Raw genomic sequence first — 25,714 nt, 5'->3', positions numbered from 1 at the left:
GGGCAACTTTCCAAATCTGTAAGAATCATCGTTTCTATCTTAGGATAGACTACTCGGATTGAACCGTAGACAGAAATCTTGGAGTATCTTTAAATTACGTCACTTGGGCGTTAAGTTTTTCCAATAATCGAAGATAGTACTTTACTTTTCCACCCTTTTTACCAACGATACGATACCGTTGGTATATACGTATATAGGTATATCTAACATTAGGTAAATAACGACAAGAGCTGGACTGTATTGCATTTGGTGAGATAAAATCGTCGTATTGGTATCAGAAAGTGTTCATGCATCGTCGAACTCGACAGTCAGAGATATCCAATTACGAAACGGAGAATAAAATTATACGCGGTGCTTGAATACGTCACGTTGAAAATCGATTTAAATTTTCCCCTACATTTCAGAGATTATTTCCTACATTTACAGATATATGTATAGATAGATAGATAGATAGATAGATAGATAGATAGATAGATAGATAGATAGATAGATAGATAGATAGATAGATAGATAGGTACATAAACTACTAATTTCTATTATTCGTTTGAAAAGATTTTTTTTCTAAAATATTCTTTCAAGGAAATATAGTTTCTTTTTTTTTCCATAAGAACGCGTTAGACAGAAGATTTTAGAGAGATCAGCCATGTAAACAGTAATAATATAATATAACGGTATTATATAGATAGCTGTTAGATAACGATAATAATAATAATAATAATAATAATAATAATAATAATAATAATAATAATAATAATAGTAATAATAATAATAATAATAATTGATAATCGTTTAGTGTGTAACAGTAAGATGCCACTGACAGATCAAAATGTAATTTTTCAATTTTTTAGGACTCATCAACGATCCTTTGCGTCATTAAAAAAAGAAAAAAGAAATAGAAAAAAAAGGAAAAAAAGAAAAAGGACGAAAAGGAAAAAAAGGAAGAAACTTTCTGTTCATCGTGGTAGACACAAATATGTAAAACAGACGAGACCGCTTGGTTGCGATCCTCGTCCTTGAAAAATTCAACTTTCTACGATTCTTCTTTCCCTCTTCCTTTTCCTTCTTTTATTCGACGAATACACGCGAATTTGAAGAAAAGCTTTCGTTTGTAAATTTTGTTCTCTTTTATTGCTATCTTTAAATGCCCTTTTCGTTTCCTTCTCGACTACCTCTATTTACCCCCTCCCTCCCTCCCTCTTTTTCTTTCTTTCTTACTTTCTACCTTTTCTTTTCTCCTTTTTTTTTCTCTTCTTTTCTTCCTCGATAAAAGTACGCATTCGTTCGACGCGCATATTCCACGACACGCTGAGAACGTTATAACCGATAAAGACGAGGATCGATGAGAAGGCACGGTTTCCCTCCCTTCTTTTCCCCCAGCTAATCCTCCCTTACATTCGCGATATTTCCCTCGACTTTCCTTCCTTCCTTCTTTCACACATTTCATTTCACGATCTAGTGCATGTTCGCGCGATTAAACGAAGGAAGAAAAGCGGTTTAGCCGATAATATTCCACACAACGATGAAAATATCATCGTTTTTCTTTCCGCGAAGAAAGCTTTAATATTTTTTAAGCCTCGACATATATATTCCATATTATTTCTCTCGAAGGATACGCAACGAACATTTTTGTTATTCTTTTACTCCCTCATCTTCTTCTTCTTTTTCTTCTTCTTCCTTTTTTCTTTCTCTAATACACGCTGACACTTATTTTAAGCATCATTGTGATTTCCCAAACGTATCAATCAACAAAGCGAACAAAGCCGAGGATCGGGAAAAATACTGGGACGCGAACTGGATGATCGTTGATAAATATCTTTTGGGCACTCCATCTCATTTCTTCTTCGTATTACTTTTTTTTTTGTTTTTGTCTTCTTTCTCTTTCCGTCCCTTTTTTCTTTTTTTTTCTTTTTTTTTTCTTTTTTTTTTTTTACCTTTCCCTCGATATTCTTCTCTTATTTTTTTCTTCTTTTCATTTCGATTATCTTTCCCCGTGATGCGCGACGCTATATTCTCTCGTCTCCGCTCTTCCTTTCCACGGATTTGGATAAATCAAATCGACGACGACGTAATCTCTCGACACGAATAGAAGATCGAAGGATCTCGTCTGTCGTTCCTTGTAATAACTTTTAGCGAACGGTTACTCGCCGCCCAATGATAAAGCTTGGACGATTCGTGGGTCCGCTTTGCTACCCTCTCGAAATTCTTCAAGGGTAAGCTTATTGTCGTGATTCTTGTCCATTTGATCGAATATTTTGTCCACCCTTTTCTGCGGCGTGTTCTCGTCTTCTGCTTGTGGTTGTTGTCCCTAAAAAATAACACGGATTTTTTTCTGTATATATATATACATATATTTCTTTTTTTTTTCCTTTCCTTCTCTTACGTTTTGCAAAACATTAATTTTTGCTAAATCTTCTTGCGTTACATTTATCTTTTTTTTTTTCTAGATAATATCTTTATAAATATCTCGTTTTATTTTTCAGAGAAATTTCGAGAGAAAGATTAAATCGTACTCTTTTCAGAATGTAATTAATCAAAAGACCGATTCATTACGATAATATACATGTTCATCATTTACGTACAATTTCTGCCATACGTATAAAATTTAACTACTCCAAAGAGTGAAAATTGAAAACAGAGAGAAAAAGCGTTGCGCCAATGTTCAAGGACAAAGAGACGAGCTTTTGATTTTACCTAATTACAGGTCAATTTTATTTCAAGTAGAGAGAGAGGGAGAGGGAGAGAAAGTGACTCGTGGATAAAATGAAAATAAATCGAACGAAGAAATTGAATTTGTATTACGTCGAATTCAACGTTACGCTACCGACGTAATTATGGGCTTTCACGATTATGCGATATAATTTCAACGATTCTTGCTTCATACTATTCCCTTTAAAATTAAAATGCAGATCATGGCCGAGTTGCACGACGTAACTTCCCGTTAAAGAGGGCCACGTTGCTTGAACAATGACTACGTCAATGAATATACACGTAGATTTTATAACTTTTTACCTTTGATTGCCATTTTTTCAGTTTGTTTCATCCGCTTTAGATCATTCAAAACGTTTAATAATGTTTGCTATAGATATATTAGGATTTATGAAAATTTGAAAATTTCTTTGAAAAATATTTTTCACGTTATAATTTCGAAATAGAAATATTTTCAAACAAGTTACGATGTTAAAAGTTCGTTAAAAAATAATAATTCTAGTAAAGCAAGACGGTCGTTCGTCTAATCATCTTGGTCTCATCGAGTCTTCTATGGAGAAGCTTGCGAGGCTCAATTAACTTCTCTTTCTCTCTCTCTCCCTCTCTCTCTTTCTCTCTTTTCTCTTTGGACCCGTCTCGATTCGTCGGAACGCGATCGATCGGGCCACTCGTCGTCGCGATAACATTTCGCTCTAGAATTTCCACAAATAGCTCGATTCTCAATTCCGATTTCGACCTCTCGACGTTTCGACTTGATTTAAAAAAAAAAAAAGGAGATACCTTAAGAAATACAGAAAAGCTATACCGAACCCATAAAAAAATGACAAATTTTAGATTTTTATTTTTTAATAATATTAACGCAATTATATAATTACTTTTTACGAATAATGTTGACTAAAAGCTTGTTTTTTTTTGTATAAAAGTTTATTCAATATTGTGAAATTTAATATGCGAATAAAGTGTTTTAGATCAAACGTAGTAAGGATAGGTCAAAGATACAAGAATGCATAGCGTAATAAATGCATTATCTGTTTTAATATGCATTATCTTTTTTTATAAGAAAAACAAAAAAAAAATAAACTGCATTTTTGTACTGCGATAAGAATTGAACAGACGCAGATAAAAAATAGAAAACATTTTTTTCTTCGGTTCTGAACATGCTTGTAAAAATTTGGGAAAATTTATTTGATTTGAGAAAGTGAGTATCTAAACTGAATGCACACACATGTACATACATTGTATATGCGTGTATATATATATATATTTGTGTGTGTGTGTTTGTATACATAGAGTCAGAAAAATTGGAACGATTACCATTGGCTATACGAGTAACGAAAGGAACAAGAAATAGACGATAAAACATTTTATCTCGTTCTGCCATGAAGTATATAATGCCTTTTTTCCTCAGTTTTTTTGCAAACAAGCAGTCGTTTTTACTTTGAGCTTGGTACTCACCACCATTTGATATATCGCATCGACGATATCATACATTTCCTCTCTCGTGATAAAACCGTCGTCGTCAACGTCGTACAATCGAAAGGCCCCTGTAAAACGAGTAGAGAAATCGAGATGATATTTTAAAGAAATATATATATATATATATGTAGAAACACGTGCGAAAGAAATAATCATTTTCATCGAAAATCATTCAATCACTTTATCGTATCTATAAATAAATTATGTATCCAATGCGTGAGAGCCGTTTATATATATATATATGTATATGTAGAAACACGTGCGAAAGAAATAATCATTTTCATCGAAAATCATTCAATCATTTTATCGTGTCTATAAATAAATTATGTATCCAATGCGTGAGAGCCGTTTATATATATATATATATATATATATATATATATATATATATATATATATGTATATGTAGAAACACGTGCGAAAGAAATAATCATTTTCATCGAAAATCATTCAATCATTTTATCGTGTCTATAAATAAATTATGTATCCAATGCGTGAGATATATATATATATTTATATTATAAATACATATATATATATATTTATATTATAAATACAATACAAATTGATGACACAATAAAATGTAATAAGATTGAAAAATAATTTGAAAGTAACAGGTCGTTATGAAGTATTAAACCTTATACAAGAGTTTATTTTTTCTTCTTTTTTTTTTTTTTTGTCAGAAATGAAGAAAATCTTTTCTCTTTTATCTCACAAGGATAAAGTTTATTTCCTCGAGAAAAGGATCCCCCATTTTCTATTTATTCACTTGTTACTTACAATGCAGCTTCTCGTCCAATTTTCCTCGTGACGTAACAGAGAGAGCTCTTATGAATTCTTCAAATTCTATCGTGCCATCCTAAAAGAAATGTCATACTTATTAAGAGCTTTCATTTTTTTATTCCTTTATCATCGTCATTTTACATACATATGTACGTAAATTGACTCGAAACGATATCGAACAAGTTGAAATTATAATTGAAAAGTACTTTTCCATAGACGGGAAATCACATTTGTGACTGAAACTCTAATGATTTTATATCAAAGTCAAGATGCGAGACATCCCTTATATTATACTTTGCTGACACTCACGCTGTTCTCATCGAATACCCTGAAGACTAGCGAGGCAAACTTGGAAGGATCACCTTGGGGAAAGAACTGCTTATAGATCTTAATAAAACCCTGAAATCGAAAGAAGGGAAAATCTGTAGATTCCTGCATAAAAACTATTTCGAACGTAAATGTTCCGTATGTTACGCATGCCTACGTAATTTCACGATTTTTTTTATTTTTCATTTATTTATTCCTTTTTGTTTTTTAGTGACGCTAAAGTAATCGACAAAATTTACATTAATTCTCATGAAATTGCACATTGATCATTTACCTCTTCAGTTAATAGACCGTCTGGACAATCCTTGAGAAATCCTTTGTGCCTGGGAAGAATTAAATGAAATCGATGATGGATAAAAAGTACTATAATAGTTTATTATAGAAATATAATATAAATTTGCGTTTCAATTCGCGTTAAAAATTTTTTTATCGATTTATTGAGAATTTATTTGTCAAACTTACCACTGCCGAATCTCCTTCTCGGTGACTGAAACAAAATAAAGAAAAATGAAGAATCATGATTTAGTTTTATGTTAAAAGTGAGACAGAGATAGAAAGAGAAAAATTCCGAATAAAAGAACTATCGCGAGCGCCAAACACAGAGTGTGTCCTTGCGTATCAACGATCAAGTACTTTGATTTATCGAGCTAACGGATTTTCTCTATAAATCTAATGGGACGCGAGTTGGATATAAAAATCCAAAAACTCGAGGGAGTATCGCGATTGAAATGAATGAAACAAATCCTTATTGCATCGAAATGGAAGATTCAATCACCGTTAATTAAAAACTCTTTGTAATTCTAATTTCTTATCGTTTATATAAAAAAAATGTTATATACTAGTATAATAGTATATCATATAAATTATGCTATAATGCTACAATATTAATAGTATAATTATAATATATTCGGTGAAAGATATAAAGACTACAAAAATACGACTTCGTAAATTGAGAATTACGCGCGCATATGACATTGTAAAAGATCAAATGCAATATATCTATATACACGGAAAGGGGAAGAGGGAAAAAGGGAGAAAAAATTTATAGGAAGAAATGATAGGAAACATCTTGGAAAGAATTTCTCTCGATAGAATTCAGAGCTAAAGGTGGACGATAAAGATAGAGAGAGAGAGAGAGAGAGAGAGAGAGAGAGAGAGAGACAGAGAGAGAGAGAGAGAGAGAGTGAAAAGAGTTAATCATTCGAACGCGGCGTTTGCTTTCCCAAAGAGCGAAGTGGTCGAAACGAGCCCTTGGCAGCACTCCTTCCAATCCAATGGAATAGTTCTGTTGCGTTGGAAAAGTCACCGCAATGCAGTCCATCGGTTCATCGATAAATTCAATTCGTTTCAAGATGACCAGTCTTTTCTCTTCGTGGATATTATCGAGAAAGACAATCGATAACTGTGGTTAAGGTATATGTAGAAAGAAGAAGGTAGAAAGAGAGAGAAACAGAAATTCAACGTCTATGCAGGATTCTTTTGACAATAGACGGTATTTAAACGAATTAATTAAATTTTTTGTTTTCTCATTTAAAAATAAATTTTAAAAACGTATCCTTTGATCATACTTTCATCGAGGGATCATTATTAAATTAGGTACCCTAAGAAATGTTATCTCAAAGTTTCGTTCGTCTAAAAGTTTCGTAGAAACTTTTCTCGTCCAAGGATAATCCGCCAAACAATCGTATTTACTCTGTCTGAAATGTTGATTCGGAAATATTGACTTTTTACGAGAGTGGGAGAGGAGCGGGAGGGGGAAAAAAAAATTTGACCGAGGACCAACGCTCGTAAAATCAATAAATCGTGGGTGGCCCAATTTCTTGAGCGTATACGTTGTCCACCTCAATGTCACTTTTAATCACGATGGCCGATAAATTTCTCAAAGAATTTGCGTGCAAGATTATGTAGCGAGCGTGATAAGGTCGATAAGAAGAATTTGAAAGGGTGTTTGTCTCTTCTATCCCTGCTTTTGTCAATTACCTATAACTCTTTCTCTCTCTTATACCCTTACACGGAGGAACACCAATTATAGATAATCAAATATTATTCGTTAATTGACATAACAATTGTAAATTTATATGATAATATTAAATAATGTTCTTAGTGAATTTACATTCTTCTTTTGTTTTCCGTTCGATTATAGTGAGCTTTGCAAACGTCGAAATGTTACGTGACCGGAAATATACGCTATAAGTTAACTACTTTTACCTCCCACAGGATATCGCATCGTTACCTACTATGTTCGACATACACGCGAGTAGGTATATCTGCATGTGTATATATGTATGTGTGTATGTGTGTGTGTGTGTGTAGCATAGAAATCATGCAACAACTCTTGGAGCTCGAGAATCCTTGCATAGCAATGCGAATGGCGAAAGTAAAGAAGGTTTCGTTTTGTTCGGAAGCTAGCTGTACTCGTTTTGGTCGTAAATTAACTTCCTTTAGGTTATTTACAAATTCAGTTCAAGAAATAATATTATTCAAAAAATCTGCTAACCCCTGTTCTTTTTTCCTTTGGAAGATTTTCCTTTTTTCTTCATATTTCATTCGAATAGCTTTTGTTTCACACCGGTCGTTTCACCATAAAACTTAACGAAATCTCACGATCGGTAAAAGATTTATGTTTTTAAAACATATCGAGAAAAAGTTTGAAAATTGTGTGTGTCCTAGAAAATGAAAAATTATATCGTTAAGTCGATCCGTTCCTGAACTAACTTTCCGCAATGCGGTCCATCCCGATAGTCTCTGTGTAACACGATGTAACGCGATTTCGAAAAGTGATATAACAGTGTACCTTCTCATTTTTATAATATATACCATCAGCTCCTTTGAGATTATGATGACGATGAAACTGTTTCTTTTCATTAATCTTTTTCACAAGAAACTAAACAATAAGATATTAAAGATATGATAATGGATATTGCCAATATCTTCAATATTATCAAGATTTATCCAATGTACAACAGATAGATAATATCTAACATTTTCTTAAGTGGAAAAAGTCAGGAAGCATTTCTCCAAAATTATTAACAAACCTATTTCCTGTTTCTACGATCATTTTAATTGTATCGCGTCATTATAAGTCTAGGTGTTAAAGCTTTATAGATATAATTAACGAAACGTATTTCGCGACGATCGTGTTTATTACCTCTAGAAGATTAGTTTTGATTATTTATGAGAGTTGCTTCTGGCGAAATTATTCGCTGACAATAATTAATGACAATTGTCATTTTTATATCTATTTTATGTCATCTTTCTAATGTTCTATATTTTACAGAGAAAAATATATATTATTGCGTATTTATTGAAAATTGAATTGTTGAAAAATGAAGTTATTTTTACGAAGATTGAAACTAAAAATACAATAAATAATACGAAATTGTATTATAAATTTGTTATATATAATACCTATCATTTCTATAAAACAAATCCCACATATCGTCTTATAGGAAAAAGTATAATGATTTATACATATATTTATGTATTTATGCAATACTATATATTCTCGATATAGATAATAATATTTATTCTTCAAAGATAGATCATAAAGATAATATAAGATAGCTTGAAAATAGTAGATATTATATAGATAATATCTTATCGTGAGAGAAAACATGTTGGAACCTTTCTAATAATAAAAAGCTCTTTTTATTACAGAATACATACATATGTATGTAGATATCTATTTACATAAATATAAGTGAAAGAAAGGAATCTATAAAGGAGACAGACAAATGAAAAAATGTAACAGAATACATATATGGGAATATTTAGAGAGATAGAGTGAGAAGGGGGATTGAGGAAAGAAGCACAGAGCGAAAACCGATCGTCGTTCCTAAGGAGTTGCTATGGGGTATAAAATACTCCTATAACCATGCAAATGAGCTTTGATATATATATATACATACATATATATATATATATATATATATATATATATATACCTATATGTATATACCTATATCTAGTACCTAACATTTGTCTCCGAGTACCGTGTTGTATAGCAGTTTTGCTAGGGTAAACAAAATTTCATTTTAAAGTAGGAAGACTCTAAAGAACGACCGAAGTGATAAGAATGTTTCTTTTGAAATTTTTCTTATGTAACATTTCACTATATATGAATATAACATTTCTTTTTTGTTCCCAAAATTCGATATTAACAAAAAATCCAAAAAAAAAAAGAAAATAAAAAAAAAGAAAAAGGAACCAACTAAAGTCAGCTAAAAGTTCCCCAAGTCCAAGATACTTTTCGCTTTTAGGTAATAAAACTAATTATTATCGTAAGTTCAAAGTGTGTGTATGCGTGTGAGAGTATGAGTGTATGTGTGTGTGTGTGTGAGGGGGAGAGAGAGAGAGAAAGAGAAGGTTTCGTAGCTCCCTTTAACGAACAATTTCCGTGACAGGAAAGTTTCGTGCTGACCGCAAAACTCTGCTCTCTCACGAACACACTTAGATACGTAAGTCTCGACTCTGGAAATGTGTCTTTCTCTTTTTCTATTTCTATCTCCATCTCTATTTCTATCTCTCTCTCACTCGTGCCGGAACATTCTCAAGAGGGCAACCGTAATTGGTTCGACGCCAAGGAGACTTAATTGCCGTTAGGATCGTTTCTATGAGAAAAACGAGACCGAATTCAGCTTTGGCGACAATTATAGAAAATTTTATTTCAATTTGTTTATCTTCTGAGTATCGAGATGATAAATATACGGGTATATTATTTATTATTGGAAAATAGTTGCCAAAATTGCATAATTTTAAGTAATTTCGTTATGTGCTATTGTTTATTTTGATCTTTCTTATATACTGAGCAATAAAGAAAGAATTCATTAGTATGAATTCTTACCGTTAGTATCAAAATATTTTCAATATCAAGACAATTATATATATGTATATTGTTGATGAAGAATAGTTGGCTTGCAGTTAAGCTTATAGTTTTACAATCTAAAAAAAAGAAAATTAATCTAAAAAGTTTTGAGAAATAGTAATTAATTTTTTAAATTACCGAGAAAGTTATCTATTCTGTATATTACATATGTGTGTGTATGTAAGTTACCCTCTTTCTCTGATGTAAGATTCAAATAATTTTTCTCGAAGGTTCATCATTATCCTCTTCATCTTTTTTTTACTGAAGTTTTCGAGATATCGCGATGACTATCTTCTTCGCTTTTCCCGTCGCAATAAATTAGAGAAACTCGGCATATCCTGGACCTAGAGAGGCTCGATTTCGAGTATGAGACGTCAATTCGGAACTTTTCTAATCCATGATTCTAAAGATACCTCTTCTAGCAAAAAAAAGAAAAGTAGAGAAAAGGAAGGAAAAAAGAGGGAAGCCTAAGAGTCATCAAGTTTTTTCCCGGAAAACGAGTTGCCAGGTCAAGAGGATTATTTAATGAGTTGCCTCTCAGAAATTGTGATTTTCCTCTCGTCGATTTTTTTATACCGTACCAATAATAAATTTCGTGCTCCTATTTTGTTTATTTTATTTTATTTTCCCTTCTTCTTTCTTCCCTTCTCCAACCAATATCTCTTTCTCTCGTTCACAAAATCTCTTTGTTTCTTGTCAAATGTTCGAAGAAGATAAACGAGCCGATTGATCAGTCTGTATTGTGCCACATTGATAGCGAATTTTTATCGACGTAACAAAAGAACCAACTTCAATCTATCTCTCTTGTTGTTCTTCTCCCTTCCTCTATCTTTTTTACTTTCTCTTTTTTTTTTTTCTTTTTTTTTTTTTTTTTTTTTTTAGTTCAATTTAAACGATAAAAGAGGAAGAATTTGGATGTCATATTTGAAATAATGCAATCTTTTGTTTATATTATTGTAAACTGATGAGATAGAATTTTAAAACAATGTGTGCGAGTAAAAGTTTGAAGCTTTTATCATGTTGAAATTAAAATTTTGTCATACATATGGATCAATGCTTTATGCATTTTAAAGATTATATAGTGATTACTTTATAGTGAATAAAAAGAAAAAAGATAATATAAAAATATATATTCAAACGAGTATTATTAAAAAAAACTATAATGAAAATATATATTTATTTATATCACGTTCGTATAATTCTCTTTTCATTTAATAATTAAACAAATTAACAAAACTGAAGAATTAACGTAAACCGTGAAACTGTACTTATAAAAATGATTATAAAAATATCCATTTAAGCTACAGACACATATTTGTATATGTGTCTTTTTATTTTTTTCCATCTCTAGAATATTAAAAAAAAAACAATAATAAATATAAAACGACAGAATAGAAGGAGGGTTAAGAGATATAGAGAATGATGAAGAATAAGAGAGAGAGAGAGAGAAAATTACGAGAACGGCCTCGACCGAGTCCTTGCACACGTACAACAGAGGGTAAGCTTAAAACGCATCAGGATGCAGCAAGATAGATCAGGCGTACATAAATGAAGCGTGGATAGAATACAAATACATATTGCATAAGCATAGGAACTTGTATATAAATTATATATATATATATATATATATATATATATATATATATATATATAATAAAATTTATATACACATTCTGTATGTATAAATGAGGAATATGTAAGATTGTTTACTGTTTTAACCTGACATAAAGCGTTGTAGCAATTTTAAAGATTTTCTATATGTCGTGACTTTTGCGATTCTTTATGTCCCCGAAAAAAAAGAAAAAAAAAAAAAATAAAGAAAATCGATATCCTTTTTATCCTGTTAACCCTTAATAAAACTTTTCTTGCAACTCATTTTATCTTTCCTGTGGCTCGTCATAAGAGTTGATGATCCTTTTTAAAGTAGTTTGGGCAAACGAGCGTCTCGTTTTGGCAGCGAAGAAATGAGAAGGATGTGCCAATAAATCGACAAATTTGTCGACGATCAACATGTTCGAAGCGCTTCTAAGTTTAAGGTTGAACACGTGCAAGCAATTTGTTTGCACAGCAAGCCCGATTTATATCGATATTTCGAGAGAGAGAGAGAGAGAGAGAGAGAGAGAGAGAGAGAGAGAGAGAAAGAGAGAGAACGATAATAAGACAACTTTGATAATCTTCTCGAATACTTGTATCTTCTTCGATAAATCATAAAAATGTTATGTACATATTGTATTAAATTATGTACGAATTCTATTACGACGTCTTAAAGAAATAAAAAAATTTAATCATCGTTCTATTAGGAACATTTCTAATTATCATTTTATTCTCATTAAAAAGAGTTTCAAACATTCTTTCCTAAAAAACATTTTTACTAATATTTAAAATTTTTTATACGCATAATATTCCATGTTAATCGATTAAGATCTACTTTCTTTTCTAAATAACAGATAATCGTAATTTTTATCATACAGATATATAAATAAATAGATATAGATATGAACATAATATATTTAAAGATATTTTTACATTTATTATTTAAAGATCTTATATTGGTCCATTTCTGGAAATATATAGCTTACTTTCTACACCTCTTATGTGCTCGCTATATAAATGTGTATATATATACATAGTCGTCATTTTTCTGATAGAAATATCTTTATAAAACTATTCAATTTCGTAGAATATGACAGGGAAACGTATCGTAGCTACGGCGCATAAGAAATATGACATATATCCTAAGAAATGTATCCTTTAAAGAAAAACCAAGAATGGTTCTTACTGAAGACATTGTATTGCGAGCATATAAATGAAGAAATAAAGAGAAAGAGAAAGTGAGAGAGAGAGAGAGAGAGAGAGAGAGAGAGAGAGAGAGAGAGAGAGAGAGAGACAGAAGGAGTGAGAGGGAGAGAGAATAAAAAGAAAATAAAAAGCATTTCTTCTTATTATTTAAAATTATTGAAGTGTGCAAGTATAGAGAGAAATTCAAGGCATTTAAAGTTTTAATTAATGAACTTTTCCTCGATATTGATTAATAATTAAATATATAAATTCAATATTTAAATTTATAAATAAATCCTATATATATAAAAATCTTTCTTCGATATTGATGAATAATTAATATTCAATATTTTCGTTGAATATTTGATTAATTATCTTTTGCAATGTGCAAATTAGTGATTAATGATATTTGATAAGTGATAAACGATAAAAAAAGCTTGTACAAGTATAATTATGAACGGAAGCAAAGTAACATGAGTTGCTTTAATTAAAAAAATATTTCGCTTCTGTTTATATTACTTATCGGTTAACAAAATCTCTAGCGTGAGAGATCGCCTGGAGGTTTTAATCTATAGATAATGATTTATTTTAGATAAAAGTGCAATCACTCGATAGCATATAATTACCGGCAAATCCAATAATTGTTTTTATATCAGATAATATTTACATGCTTGGAATATCTTACGGTGTGCTCTGTTCATGTCATAGATTTTATCACAAACAAACGTATATATCTTCGAATCATAACAAATGATAGATATAATATATAATCGATTTATCTTGTCTCAACTAAAACTGGATAAGAAAGTTGTTGGAAAGACGCTGTCAGCTTTCCTCTTAATTTTCTAAAGACTATGATATATGAGTTGGTTTAAGTTCTGCTCGAGGTTAGTGAGTTATCAATAAAAATTTAGTTTTTTGATAAATCTTGATTTTTCTTCTCCATCTTTTGTTAATATATAATATATATTTTATATATATATATATATATATATATATATATATATATATACATATATATAATTTCTAGTACTATGTCAAAAAGTGTGATGAAATATTCTAATGAATTTCGACCGGCAAAAATCCTAAAAGAACCATGTATATTTTACAATACGCGTACATATCGAAAATTTGCAATGTGATTCATTCGAAATAAATAAAAATATGATACATAAGTATTTCAAAAAATAATCTAGAAAAATGATGAATAATCAAATATTAAAAATAAATATAACTCGTAAAAAAGAAAATTTGTCATGATTTTTAAAATTGAAATTTAACTGCCAGTTAAATAGAAATTTAAAGAATTGCGTTGACAATTTATCTTCTCGTTCGTCGAGTAAAATAACTTGCTCGTTAAAAAGCTCTTCTTTTTTTAACATCCTCGGAAAGATGTCTGGTAGTTCGTGACAAGAGTATTCTTTCTAGCAAGATAACAGACTTCTTTAAGAGCCTCAGAGAACATAAATGTTTTTTTATAAAACATAACATTTTTTAATGATAATAACGACAAAAAGATCGATGAGGTAATTTATCAATAATTCTGCTTCTATTCAAAAATTTAATAAGTCTACGGAGTAGTTAGTCAGATCATTCACGATTAAAACGAAAAGGTAAATCAATGATCGTCGAAAAAAATTCATTGACTCACAATTTCATCTTATTCGTAGTATTTTTCATTAAATCTTTTTTTACTGAAGGTCATTGTAATCCATCCGACAAAATTCTACTTGAACGAAGAACTCTTGTAGGTGGACATAGTATAGATACATGAATAGATGTATATATTTATTTTTCTTCAGTTTATAATAATTCTATACTAATCTCATATATGTAACTCGAATAATTAATCAATAATTTGCATAATATCAACAAATTACATCGACAAATTATCCGATGTAACGCTCAGTGATAAAGTGTTAAATCGCGATTCGTCGTTTTCATGTTATATCCCTAGTAATATTTTCAAAATAATCTTCCTCTCGTTGTCGACGTGCCAATCTTTTATTTTCTTGTTTACTGAATCTTGCTAGACTGATAAATGAACCAATGGAATATTTACGAAGCAACATAGATTCTCTCTCTCTCTCTTTCTTGTTTTACAACGTATTAAAAATGGAATTAGACAAATATTATTATTAGGAAACGATAAAAATGGATTAATGAACTTTCGTCATTTTTCTTGTAACATTTTACAATAGAAATTATATTAATTCAAATAATCGAATTTTCTACGCTTCCACCGTTCCAAAAATAGTTCATTAGAGATAATTCGAGATTATAAAAAAAAAAAAAAAAAGCTGTGACGTAATTCGTAGATTCGATTTGGATATTCGCAAGAAAAGTACTATCATCAATTTATATAGAATTCGTGTATGTTCACAAATGATTTGTCAAGGAAGACACACTATACAATATCAAGACTGTACACTTTGATTTATTCATTAAGACTTTACACTGTAGGAAACTCGAATGCTTGTAAGAGTTGCTTATATACACGAAATGCTTAGAGCCACGAAAGGTTCGTCTCATATATGTATGTATGCATGTATGTGTATATACGATCGTAACCACGAGCCAGTGCTTTATAGTGTCTCATAAATTTCCTTTGGTCGAACAAAGGACATTTCTAGTGTGCGAAAGTATCTAACACATTCTCTCTCTCTCTCTCTCTCTTTTTCTCTCTCTCTCTCTCTCTCTCTCTCTTTTTCTCTCTCTCTCACTCTCACTCTTATATTGTACGGATCCATCGTCATCTCGTATTCTAACTCTAATTCTATTACGAAGAGAGAAATGACAGAATTACAGGCACACGGCATTAACTCTATGAGCGTGATAGTAATTCGTTAGTAGCTCATAGAATTTAATATCAGAAACGTTTCCACTTGGAAATGACAGGGTGATTTTATTACCGGACCATCATCTTCAAGATACGATTGAAGTCTTCTCGAGATCTATTCCTGATCGATAATTATGAGATTTAACAGGGTGGTTTTAGGGTCATCACGATGATCGACACGACCACAATATAATCGTATTTTATTGCGAAGGAGAGAAGACCAAGTGTTGAAATACTTTCTAGACTCTGTAGAAATTGATAAAGCAAATTAAAAAAGATTAATATTATAACTATATTCCTGTTGTTATGAAATAAGTGATGATAAAATTTGACTGTTAATTATTATCGTTCATTTAATATTCCAATGTAATATAGGTATAGACAAATAAGATTATCAACTTGGCGCAATTTTATTTGATTTGATTTGATTTTATTTTATTTTTTTTTTCAATCGAATAATCCAATAATCCGGATAAAATAAATGACATTGACAGGGTCTATCTATTGAGCAAAGCTATAAGTCGATAAATCCGATCGGAAATGAGAAACGCCGAAAGTCCGATTACTTCAGTCAATTAGTAGCAATTAAGCTGCTCTTCAAGCGATTAATTGCGTCGACTTTGCTTCAGGGCTAAATGTAACTTTCTGCATATGTATATATACCTATCTATATACACGTCCATATGTGTGTGTTGTATATATAAGTATATAAGACATCAGGGAGATACAAAATATTCAAACACACATTAGCTTACTTCCGGATCACATCGGAATTGCTTCGGATATTTCATTTTAACTTTGAGATAATTGCAAACGAGATCTAGACCATTCTGTAATCTCCGTTTTTCCTTCTTATCAATATCTTCAACTTCGATTAGAAAATAGTCACGAGAAAGAGAAAGAGAGAAAGAGAGTGTGTGTGTGTGTCATTTTATTTTCCACAGCTTCGCAATTTATTTTCTGTGGAATTTTTTTTTTCTTATAACAAAGGGAGAATTTAAGGATATGATTTAACAACGAAATGAAATTTCTAATAATATATCTTCTTCTTTATTTGTTATTTTTGTTCTTTGCTCTTTTATTCTCTCGAGAAAAGCGTTTCTTTCAAAAATTATGTTAAATTTTGAATAAGTCGAGAAAAAACGAAGAGCTCAACAGCAATGGAAAATAGCTCGAAGCGTGTCTCCAATGAATTGCAATGTACATATTTTTCTTCTCCTTTTCTCTCTCATTCTCTCTTTCTCCTCTACTTTTTTTCTAAAGAAAAACATTCAAAAAGTTAGTCGACTTATAAAGACCATATTTCTTCATGTGAAAATTCTCTGCATAGATGAAAAATCAATATTCGTTAGATAAAAAGTATTACTTGATCGCAATAATTAACCTCCTCGATAAGTTTCTTATTTCATTATATTACTTCTTAATTCCGCTGAACTTTGACATTACTTCATTTACTTAGTGCACGGTGAATAGCGATCGGGACTAACTTCAAAAAGTTTAATGTTAAGTGAAAAAAATACTTTATCACCTCATTCTAATCTAATTATTCGGTTAAAAATTAATATTCTAATAATATATTTTTCTTTCTATCAAAATTTAAATACTTTCTAGATAATAAAATCAAATCTATAATCGGTTAAATACTCTATTACCTAATTCTAATCAAATTACTCGGTTAAATAAATTTTCACAATAATATTTTTCTATGCAATATCAAAATTTAAATATCTACATTTCAAAGAAAATCAAATGTAATCTCCAATCTGTCTAAACCGTTATTTATCGATCAGAAATCTCTGCAGGTCCTAAATCAAAACCCTTTTCTGAAACGTCAAATTCAGATCGAATTGTTCGGAATTATTTGCATAGTATACATACATACATACGTACATATATATATATATATATATATATATATATATATATATAAAATATATATCAATAGCTATGTCTGTTTCAGTAGGAAATGTGATATTGATACGATAAGGCAATAGACCGTTTGGATAATACGACAAAGCATTTTGATAATTGATATAATTGAGAGATCGTATTGTATTTATATTTTACAAGAAAACAGATTCATGATCAAAAATAAACATTTTAATAATAAAACATTCAAAAAAGTGATATAAAACATGATATCGTTGAAAATGAATTCTCTTAAGAGATTTTAATCGCTAAATAAACAAATATATGAGAATTTAAAAAGCGTTAACACATATAATATCTCGTGTCATAAACAATAATAATGAAGGAGAAAAAATAGAAAAAAAATGATTAGTAAAAATTTTAAAAGCATTCTAAGCTAGTTTCGAAAAAACGAGAAACATAGAGAGGATTACATCGTTTTACAGACGAGCGAGTGCTCTCAGAAGTTGGAAAATGAAGGGTCGTCGAGGCAACCGGACCGGTAATTGTTCAGCCACACTTGTGCACACGTGTAATATCTAGACAAGCTGATGCTACTGCATCATTATCGATCGACCTTCGAATCCACTCGCACAGGTAATGTTTGATGGACAAACATTAACTATATTTTTCAAACGTAATAGACAAAAATCGAAGAAACATCTTGAAATATAAAAAACTTTATGGAAAAAGTGTAATAAGTAAACGTGCATGTTGTAATATATAATCGATTCAATTAAAATTAGATTTATAGGAAAGAGAGAAGAGAGAGATGAATTGAATTATTGTGTTACGTATAATAATTGTTTACGAATAATGTATTCATCTGATTTATTTTATTTATGCTTTGTTAAGTCTGTAATAATTTCTATTGTACTCTTCAATTTTATCGGCTTCTATTATGTTGTATTAATAAGATTAACATTATCCAGAACAATATGGAGAATTATTTATTTGAAAAAATATTATTCATCGATTTCTTTTAAATATTGTATTTGTTAAAATATAGGATTATTTATAAGTGTTAAATCATTTATATAAATTTTATTTTGCGATAGTAAAAATACTTTTTATTCATTTCTCTCCGTAGATACCAATGTTTTCTTTTCGCGCGCGCGCGTGTGTAAGTATGTATATATATATATATATATATAGATAGATAGATAGATAGATAGATAGATAGATAGATAGAATGATAGATAGATAGATAGATATTATGTACGAGTATGTGTTTATCAAATTACACGCGAGTCAATTTTAACTTAAAGAATATTTTATGATGTATATCGACGATTTTACGATAATACTCGATTTCATGGGATAATATATAATATAATACATCGATGACGACAATACCTTCGTACTATTCAAGGATATCGATCAAACGACCTCTTCGACATAGTTCGTTGTCGTCGATATTAGCAAAGAAAGATTCGTTTTCTGCTTCCTCAACCAACCCAAGCACGACTTCTTATTTTCTTTCTTTCTCTCCCCCTTCCTCTCTCTCTCTCTCTCTCTCTCTCTCTTTCTTTCTCTTTTTCTAGCCCGATCCGAAAGTTCACTCTGAACGATGGAATTCGATTGAACTTGTTCTTTATATCGAGAAAAATTTTCTCGAGACATTAAATTGACATGAAAAAAAAGAAATAGAAAAAAGAAAACAAAAAAATGGAGAAAGATAAAAAATATTTCCCAAGTTTTTACTTGAAAAGTGACATTATTATTATAATACCTTTTTAAATTATAACCAAGTAATAACTACACCATTTACTTAACACGTAAAAGCGAGCAAAGATACGTAACATTAAACGCTCGTTAGTACGAAGAAATTCATATTTCCTTTGATATACGTGTTCTTTTAGAAACCTCTCTTCCTAAATAAATTATGACAAGGGATGAAGAAAGAGAAATAAAGAAGAAAAAAAAAAGAGAGAAAGAGAAATAAAGAGAACTAGAAAGAGAAAGAGGAAAAGGGAAAGAGAATTATTATGAGAAAATGACAGAGAAGAGCAACAGAAAGAGAAAGAAAGAGAAAACAAGGGTAATAGGAAGAGAAAGGAATAGAGGGAAGAGCAATAGGAATAGGAATAGAAAGAAACAGAGAAAGAGTGCAATAGAAACGGAAAGAGAAAGAGAAAGAAAAAAAAATATATATATATATATAAATGTATGTACTCTTTGGTCACATTCTATCTTTGGAGAGCGCGAAAATTTGATCATAGAATGCGGTACGAAAGTATGAGAATAAATTGGAACAGTCTTTCGAAGGTGGAGAATCAGTAAAATGAGGGTGGTTAAGGGTGGGAAGGAGGAAGATGTAGTAATTGTCGAGGGGTAGTTCGCGCACACCGAAGCAAGTTTTCTCGTCGTATGCATTCGTAGGTGCGTGACCAAAGAGTGGAAAAGCACAGACATCGATCGTCGTTCGTCCTCGCCTCGCCCTCTCGCCGCCGCCGCCCCCGCCGCCGCCGCCACCGCCACCCCCGCCATCGTTTCGTATACGACATATATATCGTACGATCCCGCCTGTAGGTAGAAACGATAGCTAAACTAAAACGAACGTTGCTCGGTTATATACTCTCGCATATATATCTACATACATATATTATATGTATATCTATATATAGAGAGATGGAAGTACAAAGAACGAAAGAGAGAGAGAGAGAGAGAGAAAAAAAAGAGCGTCAACTTTCACCCCTCCATCCGAACATTTCTTTTCTTTTTTTTTTTTTTTTTTTTGTTGACTCTCGAAGTCATCCTTTGTCTCTCTCTCTCTCTCTCGCTTTCTTTTTTTATGATAGGAAAAAAAGCAAACTTTTTTTCTAGAACTGATAACACGGCTAGCAACGTATCCTATTGTCTCGTTATATTGTATGACACATGTGTCCTCTTTTACTGCGTGCATATGGAAAAAGGATGGATGGACAGTAGGATCAACAGACGTTGAATAAAACAAGTCTTCTAGTTTCTCGCTATGACACTTCCTCTTTTTAATCCAAACTGAAAAAATATTGTTTGGTACATCTAACGCTCTGATTTACATACGTACGTTTTCATAATATGATTGAAAAAAGAATATCTGTTTTTTTTTGTTTTTATTGTTAAAAAGAAATAGCAAAATTAATTTTTATAAAATATGATAGAACGATCGAATTAATTGTAATAATGAAATGATATGATTTAAAGTGATATAAATGTAAAGATTTTTAATCAAGATTTTATAGAAGAATATGATAGAAAAGTTATTTAAATACCGATAGTGAAGAGAAAGACACGCTTTATACAATTGCACTCAGTTGTTAAACGAACGTTTGATTCAGTTCATGCTATCGTTAATTTCCTTCCTTTTGAAACGTTCGCCTTACAATAGCTACGTTCTCGTTTATCTTCGAAGCGTATTGTCAGAAATCGAGAAATTTCGAGAAACTCGATCTGATAGGGCTATCATTTGTAAATACAGGATATACCGAAAAGTTCATCATTTTAGAACGTTTCCCTTGAAATTGTCAATTGTTCAATCATATGTTTAAAAAACTAAAAGAAAATGAAAAAAAAGACAAAAGGGAAAGAAAAATATTGAATTGAAGAATTCGACGATTCGAATTTCGAAACATTGTCTTAGATAAAAAAAATATCTCTTGCTTAATAAAAATAGCAATTTAAATATTAATACATTCGTACGAAGAGAATGGAATACAACGTCTATCGCTTTAATCGATGAGTTTAATAAACGAGCTGTTTCCCTATTTTATTTCTTAAAAAAGGGTCCCTATAATAATACCTACTGGCGCACGAGACAAGGCATCCCAGTACGGAAATGAATAGACGATATGTTTCTTGCATGCGAAAAAAAATATAGGGAGATCGTTCCAGGATAAAATAATCATTCGAATCGATCCAAACAAAAATAGGGAGGACGTTAAATAACTATAATATAAGGGAGAATAGGACAAAAGATAAAAAAAAAAAAGGAAAAAAGAGAGAAAGAGGATACAAATACGAGCTACCTTTCGAGTTTGGTCGTTAAGATTTACATTTAACTTGGTAAAAGTTCTTTCTTGATATAAAAATAAAAAGAAGAAATTACTTCGGATTTATAATATTCATTGTTATTCTTCAATTCGTTTGAAATGGCAAGCTCATTAAAATCCTTCGTTAGGACGCGTTAGATACAAATCGCCATTGGAGAAGAGGGTGTTTAACCGACGAGCTAAATGAGACTGGATTACATGGATCGTTAAAGGGGATAACTAAACGCATTGTGTCGGCTAATGACTCCGCGCTTCTTGGCTACGTTCATCGAGTGTAAACACCCTGAGACAGTGTGTCCTTGCGAACAATAAGCATCGTCTGTCCGTTGCATTACCATTCCTAATTTACTACCGTGGCCTAAAACCTACTAAGCTTTTCCTTTTAATATACATACAGTACTAAACTCTGTTATAATCTAGATAAATCATATCAAGACACTAAAGTATTTCGTCGATGTGTGCGCGCATTTGTATATGTGTGTGTGATCAAAAGATTAAAATCAATTCTTTGTAAACCGTAATATTAATATTATTTCACTTTTGCATATACATTTTTTACTTTTTACCAAAAGTGTACCAAAGTTAATATTTATATAGTATAATAGTATTTATATGCATATAAAGTGTTTATATGCATATAAAGTAAATAGTATAGTATAGTATAGTATTCATGTTATATAAAATTTATTTTTTCATATAGGAATAATAATTGAGTTAGAGAAAATAATCAGGATATAATCAATTTGGAGAAACCTTTTTATATAGAAATGTTCTCATAGTCAGCGATCATTCAAATCGAATTATTCCATAATGACTTCGTTAATGAAAAAAACGCGTTCCTAAAGGTTCGATTATATCTGACGACTCTCGTAGAGCATTATTTCTCTATTGAGTAGAAACGTGGTAAACGACGGATGCAAGAGACGCGAGAAAGAGAACAATACGAAAGTGGAACGGTTTCTAAAGTCGGTCGGTACCGACGATCATGAAACGAATACTAGAGAGAAGAAAAAAAGACGATGAGTGATTATAAATACAGAGCATGATTTATAAAACTCGAGAATATTGAAGGATAATACAAATTTTGATAGAAATTTGTTTATAAATTTTATTGAAATTTCTTTCCCAATTTCAATTTCCAACCATTTTTTTCTCCTCTCTTTTTTAATTATTAATTTTACTTACAATAAGTATTGGTGGTAAGTCGATCGATGGTATCCTGCTTGAGCTTGCTATTTTTCTTGCCCATTTTCGTCGACTCCCTTCGTCGTCTTCTTCTTTTTATTTCTTTTCTTTTTATCTCCTTCGACGAAAAACTTTTCTCCCTCGACGAATATCCGAACAACGTAAATATGTTTTCTCGTTCTCGGAGAAATAACTCTCACCGTTCACCGTGCATCGCTGCTCGACTATATTAGACGAATTCGAGAAGACGAGAGAAGACGTACTTGAAAAAAATCGACTCGAGAGATTTAATTTTATCCTTCGACACGTTCTTATCTCCAAATCACTTTGTTTTTTTTTTCTTTCCTTTTGATTCACTCTCGATCGAGTAAAGTCTTTCGAGACAATTCTTAGTGATTGATTACATCTCCAATCGAAATATTTCGAATCGAGTTAGGTTTTCACTTGTTTCGAATTTATAGTCGAACACTTTTTTACGATCGATTCAATTTTTCATTCTTCTTTTTTTTTTTTTTTTTTTTTGTCGTTTATTATTACTACAAAACAAAAACTTACTCTACCTCTATTCTTAAAAAGTTTTAGACAAAAGTTTTCGAAAGTATGTCAATTTGGATATATAGAAACTTTAGTTCGTCGATGAAAACATTTGTACAAATTCCAAATGACTTCTTGATAATTTCACGTTGCGATCTCGCACTTGAGCCAATCCTCGAGAGACGTCTGTAGAAGTTTGCTGGAAAGCCAGTCGAATTCCTTATACGTAGAGCTTTACCGATATAATCTCGTTCCAGTTTGATCCTCATCGAATCTCGCTATTTCGATTTCGACGAACCGATTGTCCTCGTGGATTCTCTCTTTCTATTTTCTTTTTTTTTGTTTTTTTTTATCTTTCTTTCTTATTTCTCTTTCAAGAACGATCACGAGAAACAATCGTACCAAAAAATTCACTTACAAAATTGAACGATCTTGTCCTTACTATCGTTTGATTTTTCTCATCAAAATATCTCTCAAGAAAATACAAAGAAAAGATGACAGAGACTTTAATGATTTCTTTGGATGTTTGAGAAAACGTAATTAGAAATTTTAATGATTTTTCATTGGCTTATTTTAACGAATACGTCAAAAGACTCTTGATACGAAGATAATTGCTTTTTGTCACCGTTCTATGATACGACATCTTTTGACACGATTCACCCTAATTCGCTCGATTATAATAACATATTTTATTTATACAAAAAATTTCCCTAGTCGAATAGACGGCGTTTCAGCTAGATAATTAATGAAGAGACATTTATGAGTTTTAATCGCGAAATAAAAAACATAGAGAGAGAGAGATGGGAGGGGGGAGTGGAGGCGGAGGAGGGAGAAAGGAAATCCTTCAGACAGACAAGGAGAAATCGCAGAAAGAACGTAAAGCTTCCGCAAGAGGGTTCTCCCTTATCTTCAGTGAAGCAGGATTCACTTCCGGTCGAGGTCGTGCTGCACCCTTGACCTCGATCTCTCTAACGCGACACGAGCAGGTGCGCGCTCGTGTATGCGCTTTCATTTACAATAGAAAATGTACAAAAAAGAAAAAGGAAGAGAGAAAAAAAATATGCTATTCGGAAATCTGAATTTTGTTGGCGGAATGAGCCGTCGAATCGAGATAACAATTGAGGAGAATAGAATAGGATAAGCTCGAGCTTCGATCGAATGCATTTCTTTTCATATGCAACGAAGCATATTCTAGGGAAATGGAGAGATAGTGAAAAAAAGAAAAGAAAAATATCGAGATAGTTCGATCACGGAAAGAATCGAGATATAAACGAAAGAATTGCTTCGATTTGATTTTTCTTTTTTCAAATCGGCGCAACTGGTTATCGACGCGATAACACTCGCGCGCGTGTGCGCCTGGATCGTAGGTGTACATAGAGTTCCATTCATAAAATACAGCAGATATTGACAAACCGCGGGTGGCAGCAGCACTCGAGTATCATGTGGGTGGCAACGTTCCACTTAAGTCGTTGGAAATAGAAGAACTCGTTAGGGAGGGTAAGCTCAGCAGCAAAAAAAATCGGATCAAGATAAAAACAAAAAAAAGAAAACTATAAAAAAAGAAGAAAGAATGGACAAGGCGAATGAGAAAAGAAGATGTTAAAGTTACCGACGAAATCGGTATAATCTTGATCTAGTGATAGAAAAGGGATATGCTATGCGTTTTGAAAATCGCAATGCGGAAAGAGGAAGCTCTACTGTTTGGCTTGACTATCGGACTGCGTCTCGAGTCGATAGAGGTGGTCCAGGAATTTTCGGTATTGGCTACTGTCTCTCTCTCTCTCTCTCTCTCTTTCTCTCTCTCTCTCTCTCTCTCTCTCTCTCTCTCTCTCTCTCTCTCTCTGTCTGTTTGTCCGTCTGTCTGTCAGTCTTACTCCTGTATAACCAAGAAGGATGCAGAAAGGAGTACGTATTTTTCGTGAAAAATGGCCGTAGTTGTTCGAGCCGTCGAAATAGCGAGATTTCATTCATGAGCTTCTTACCGTTGTTGGCGAGAAAAGCAAGTACGTCGGCAAAGCGCGAACCAGTGACGTCATAGCTTCGCGGCGCCTGGCGTCAGACTGGCTCAACGGTGACATTACGTGCTGGTGCGTGGGATAAACATTGCGCAGGCGCGACAACGTTCGAACCGGAGAACGCGGCTCTCCCATCGTCTCTTCCCCACATCTTCTACGGGGAGAAAACGACTACCCTCTCTTTTATTCCCTCCACCCTTTCCCTCTTCTCCCTTCCCCCCACTGCTATAGTCCTTTTACATTTTATCCCATTTTGCGATCCTTCGTT

At 31.8% G+C, this 25,714-nt stretch overlaps 1 protein-coding gene across 2 annotated transcripts; it reads right to left on the bottom strand.

Annotated features, from left to right (window-relative positions):
* Nucleotides 1-1,936: 1,936 nt before the first annotated feature.
* On the bottom strand, nt 1,937-25,486 carry LOC118442164 (frequenin-2). Of its 2 annotated transcripts, none has more exons than XM_035867447.2 (8): nt 25,414-25,486; nt 22,898-23,630; nt 5,755-5,779; nt 5,567-5,615; nt 5,275-5,364; nt 4,963-5,041; nt 4,162-4,250; nt 1,937-2,305 (listed from the first exon to the last, which is right to left on the bottom strand). In XM_035867447.2, exons 2-8 carry the CDS (start codon nt 22,959-22,961, stop codon nt 2,138-2,140), a joined length of 564 nt encoding a protein of 187 aa, XP_035723340.1. In that variant the 5' UTR covers nt 22,962-23,630; nt 25,414-25,486; the 3' UTR covers nt 1,937-2,137. The 2 variants fall into 2 exon arrangements, with proteins under 2 accessions (XP_035723340.1, XP_035723341.1); XM_035867448.2 differs by having other exon boundaries at nt 22,898-23,650; nt 25,414-25,484.
* Between the last annotated feature and the right edge of the window lie 228 nt (nt 25,487-25,714).

The sequence above is a fragment of the Vespa mandarinia genome, chromosome 16 (genome assembly GCF_050613455.1).
Source record: "Vespa mandarinia isolate Hongniang chromosome 16, ASM5061345v1, whole genome shotgun sequence".
NCBI classification, from domain to species: Eukaryota; Metazoa; Arthropoda; class Insecta; order Hymenoptera; family Vespidae; genus Vespa; species Vespa mandarinia.
The sequence above is the reverse complement of the archived record's forward strand: the minus strand, read 5'-3'. Positions and strand labels throughout refer to the sequence as shown.

Coding starts and splice junctions, on each gene's coding strand:
- LOC118442164 (XM_035867447.2), bottom strand. CDS start 22,961: ATGGGCAAGAAAAATAGCAAGCTCAAGCAGGATACCATCGATCGACTT. Junction 5,365..5,566: donor ACGGTCTATTAACTGAAGAG/GTAAATGATCAA, acceptor TTTCGATTTCAG/GGTTTTATTAAGATCTATAA. Junction 4,251..4,962: donor ATTGGACGAGAAGCTGCATT/GTAAGTAACAAG, acceptor CTCGTTTTACAG/GGGCCTTTCGATTGTACGAC.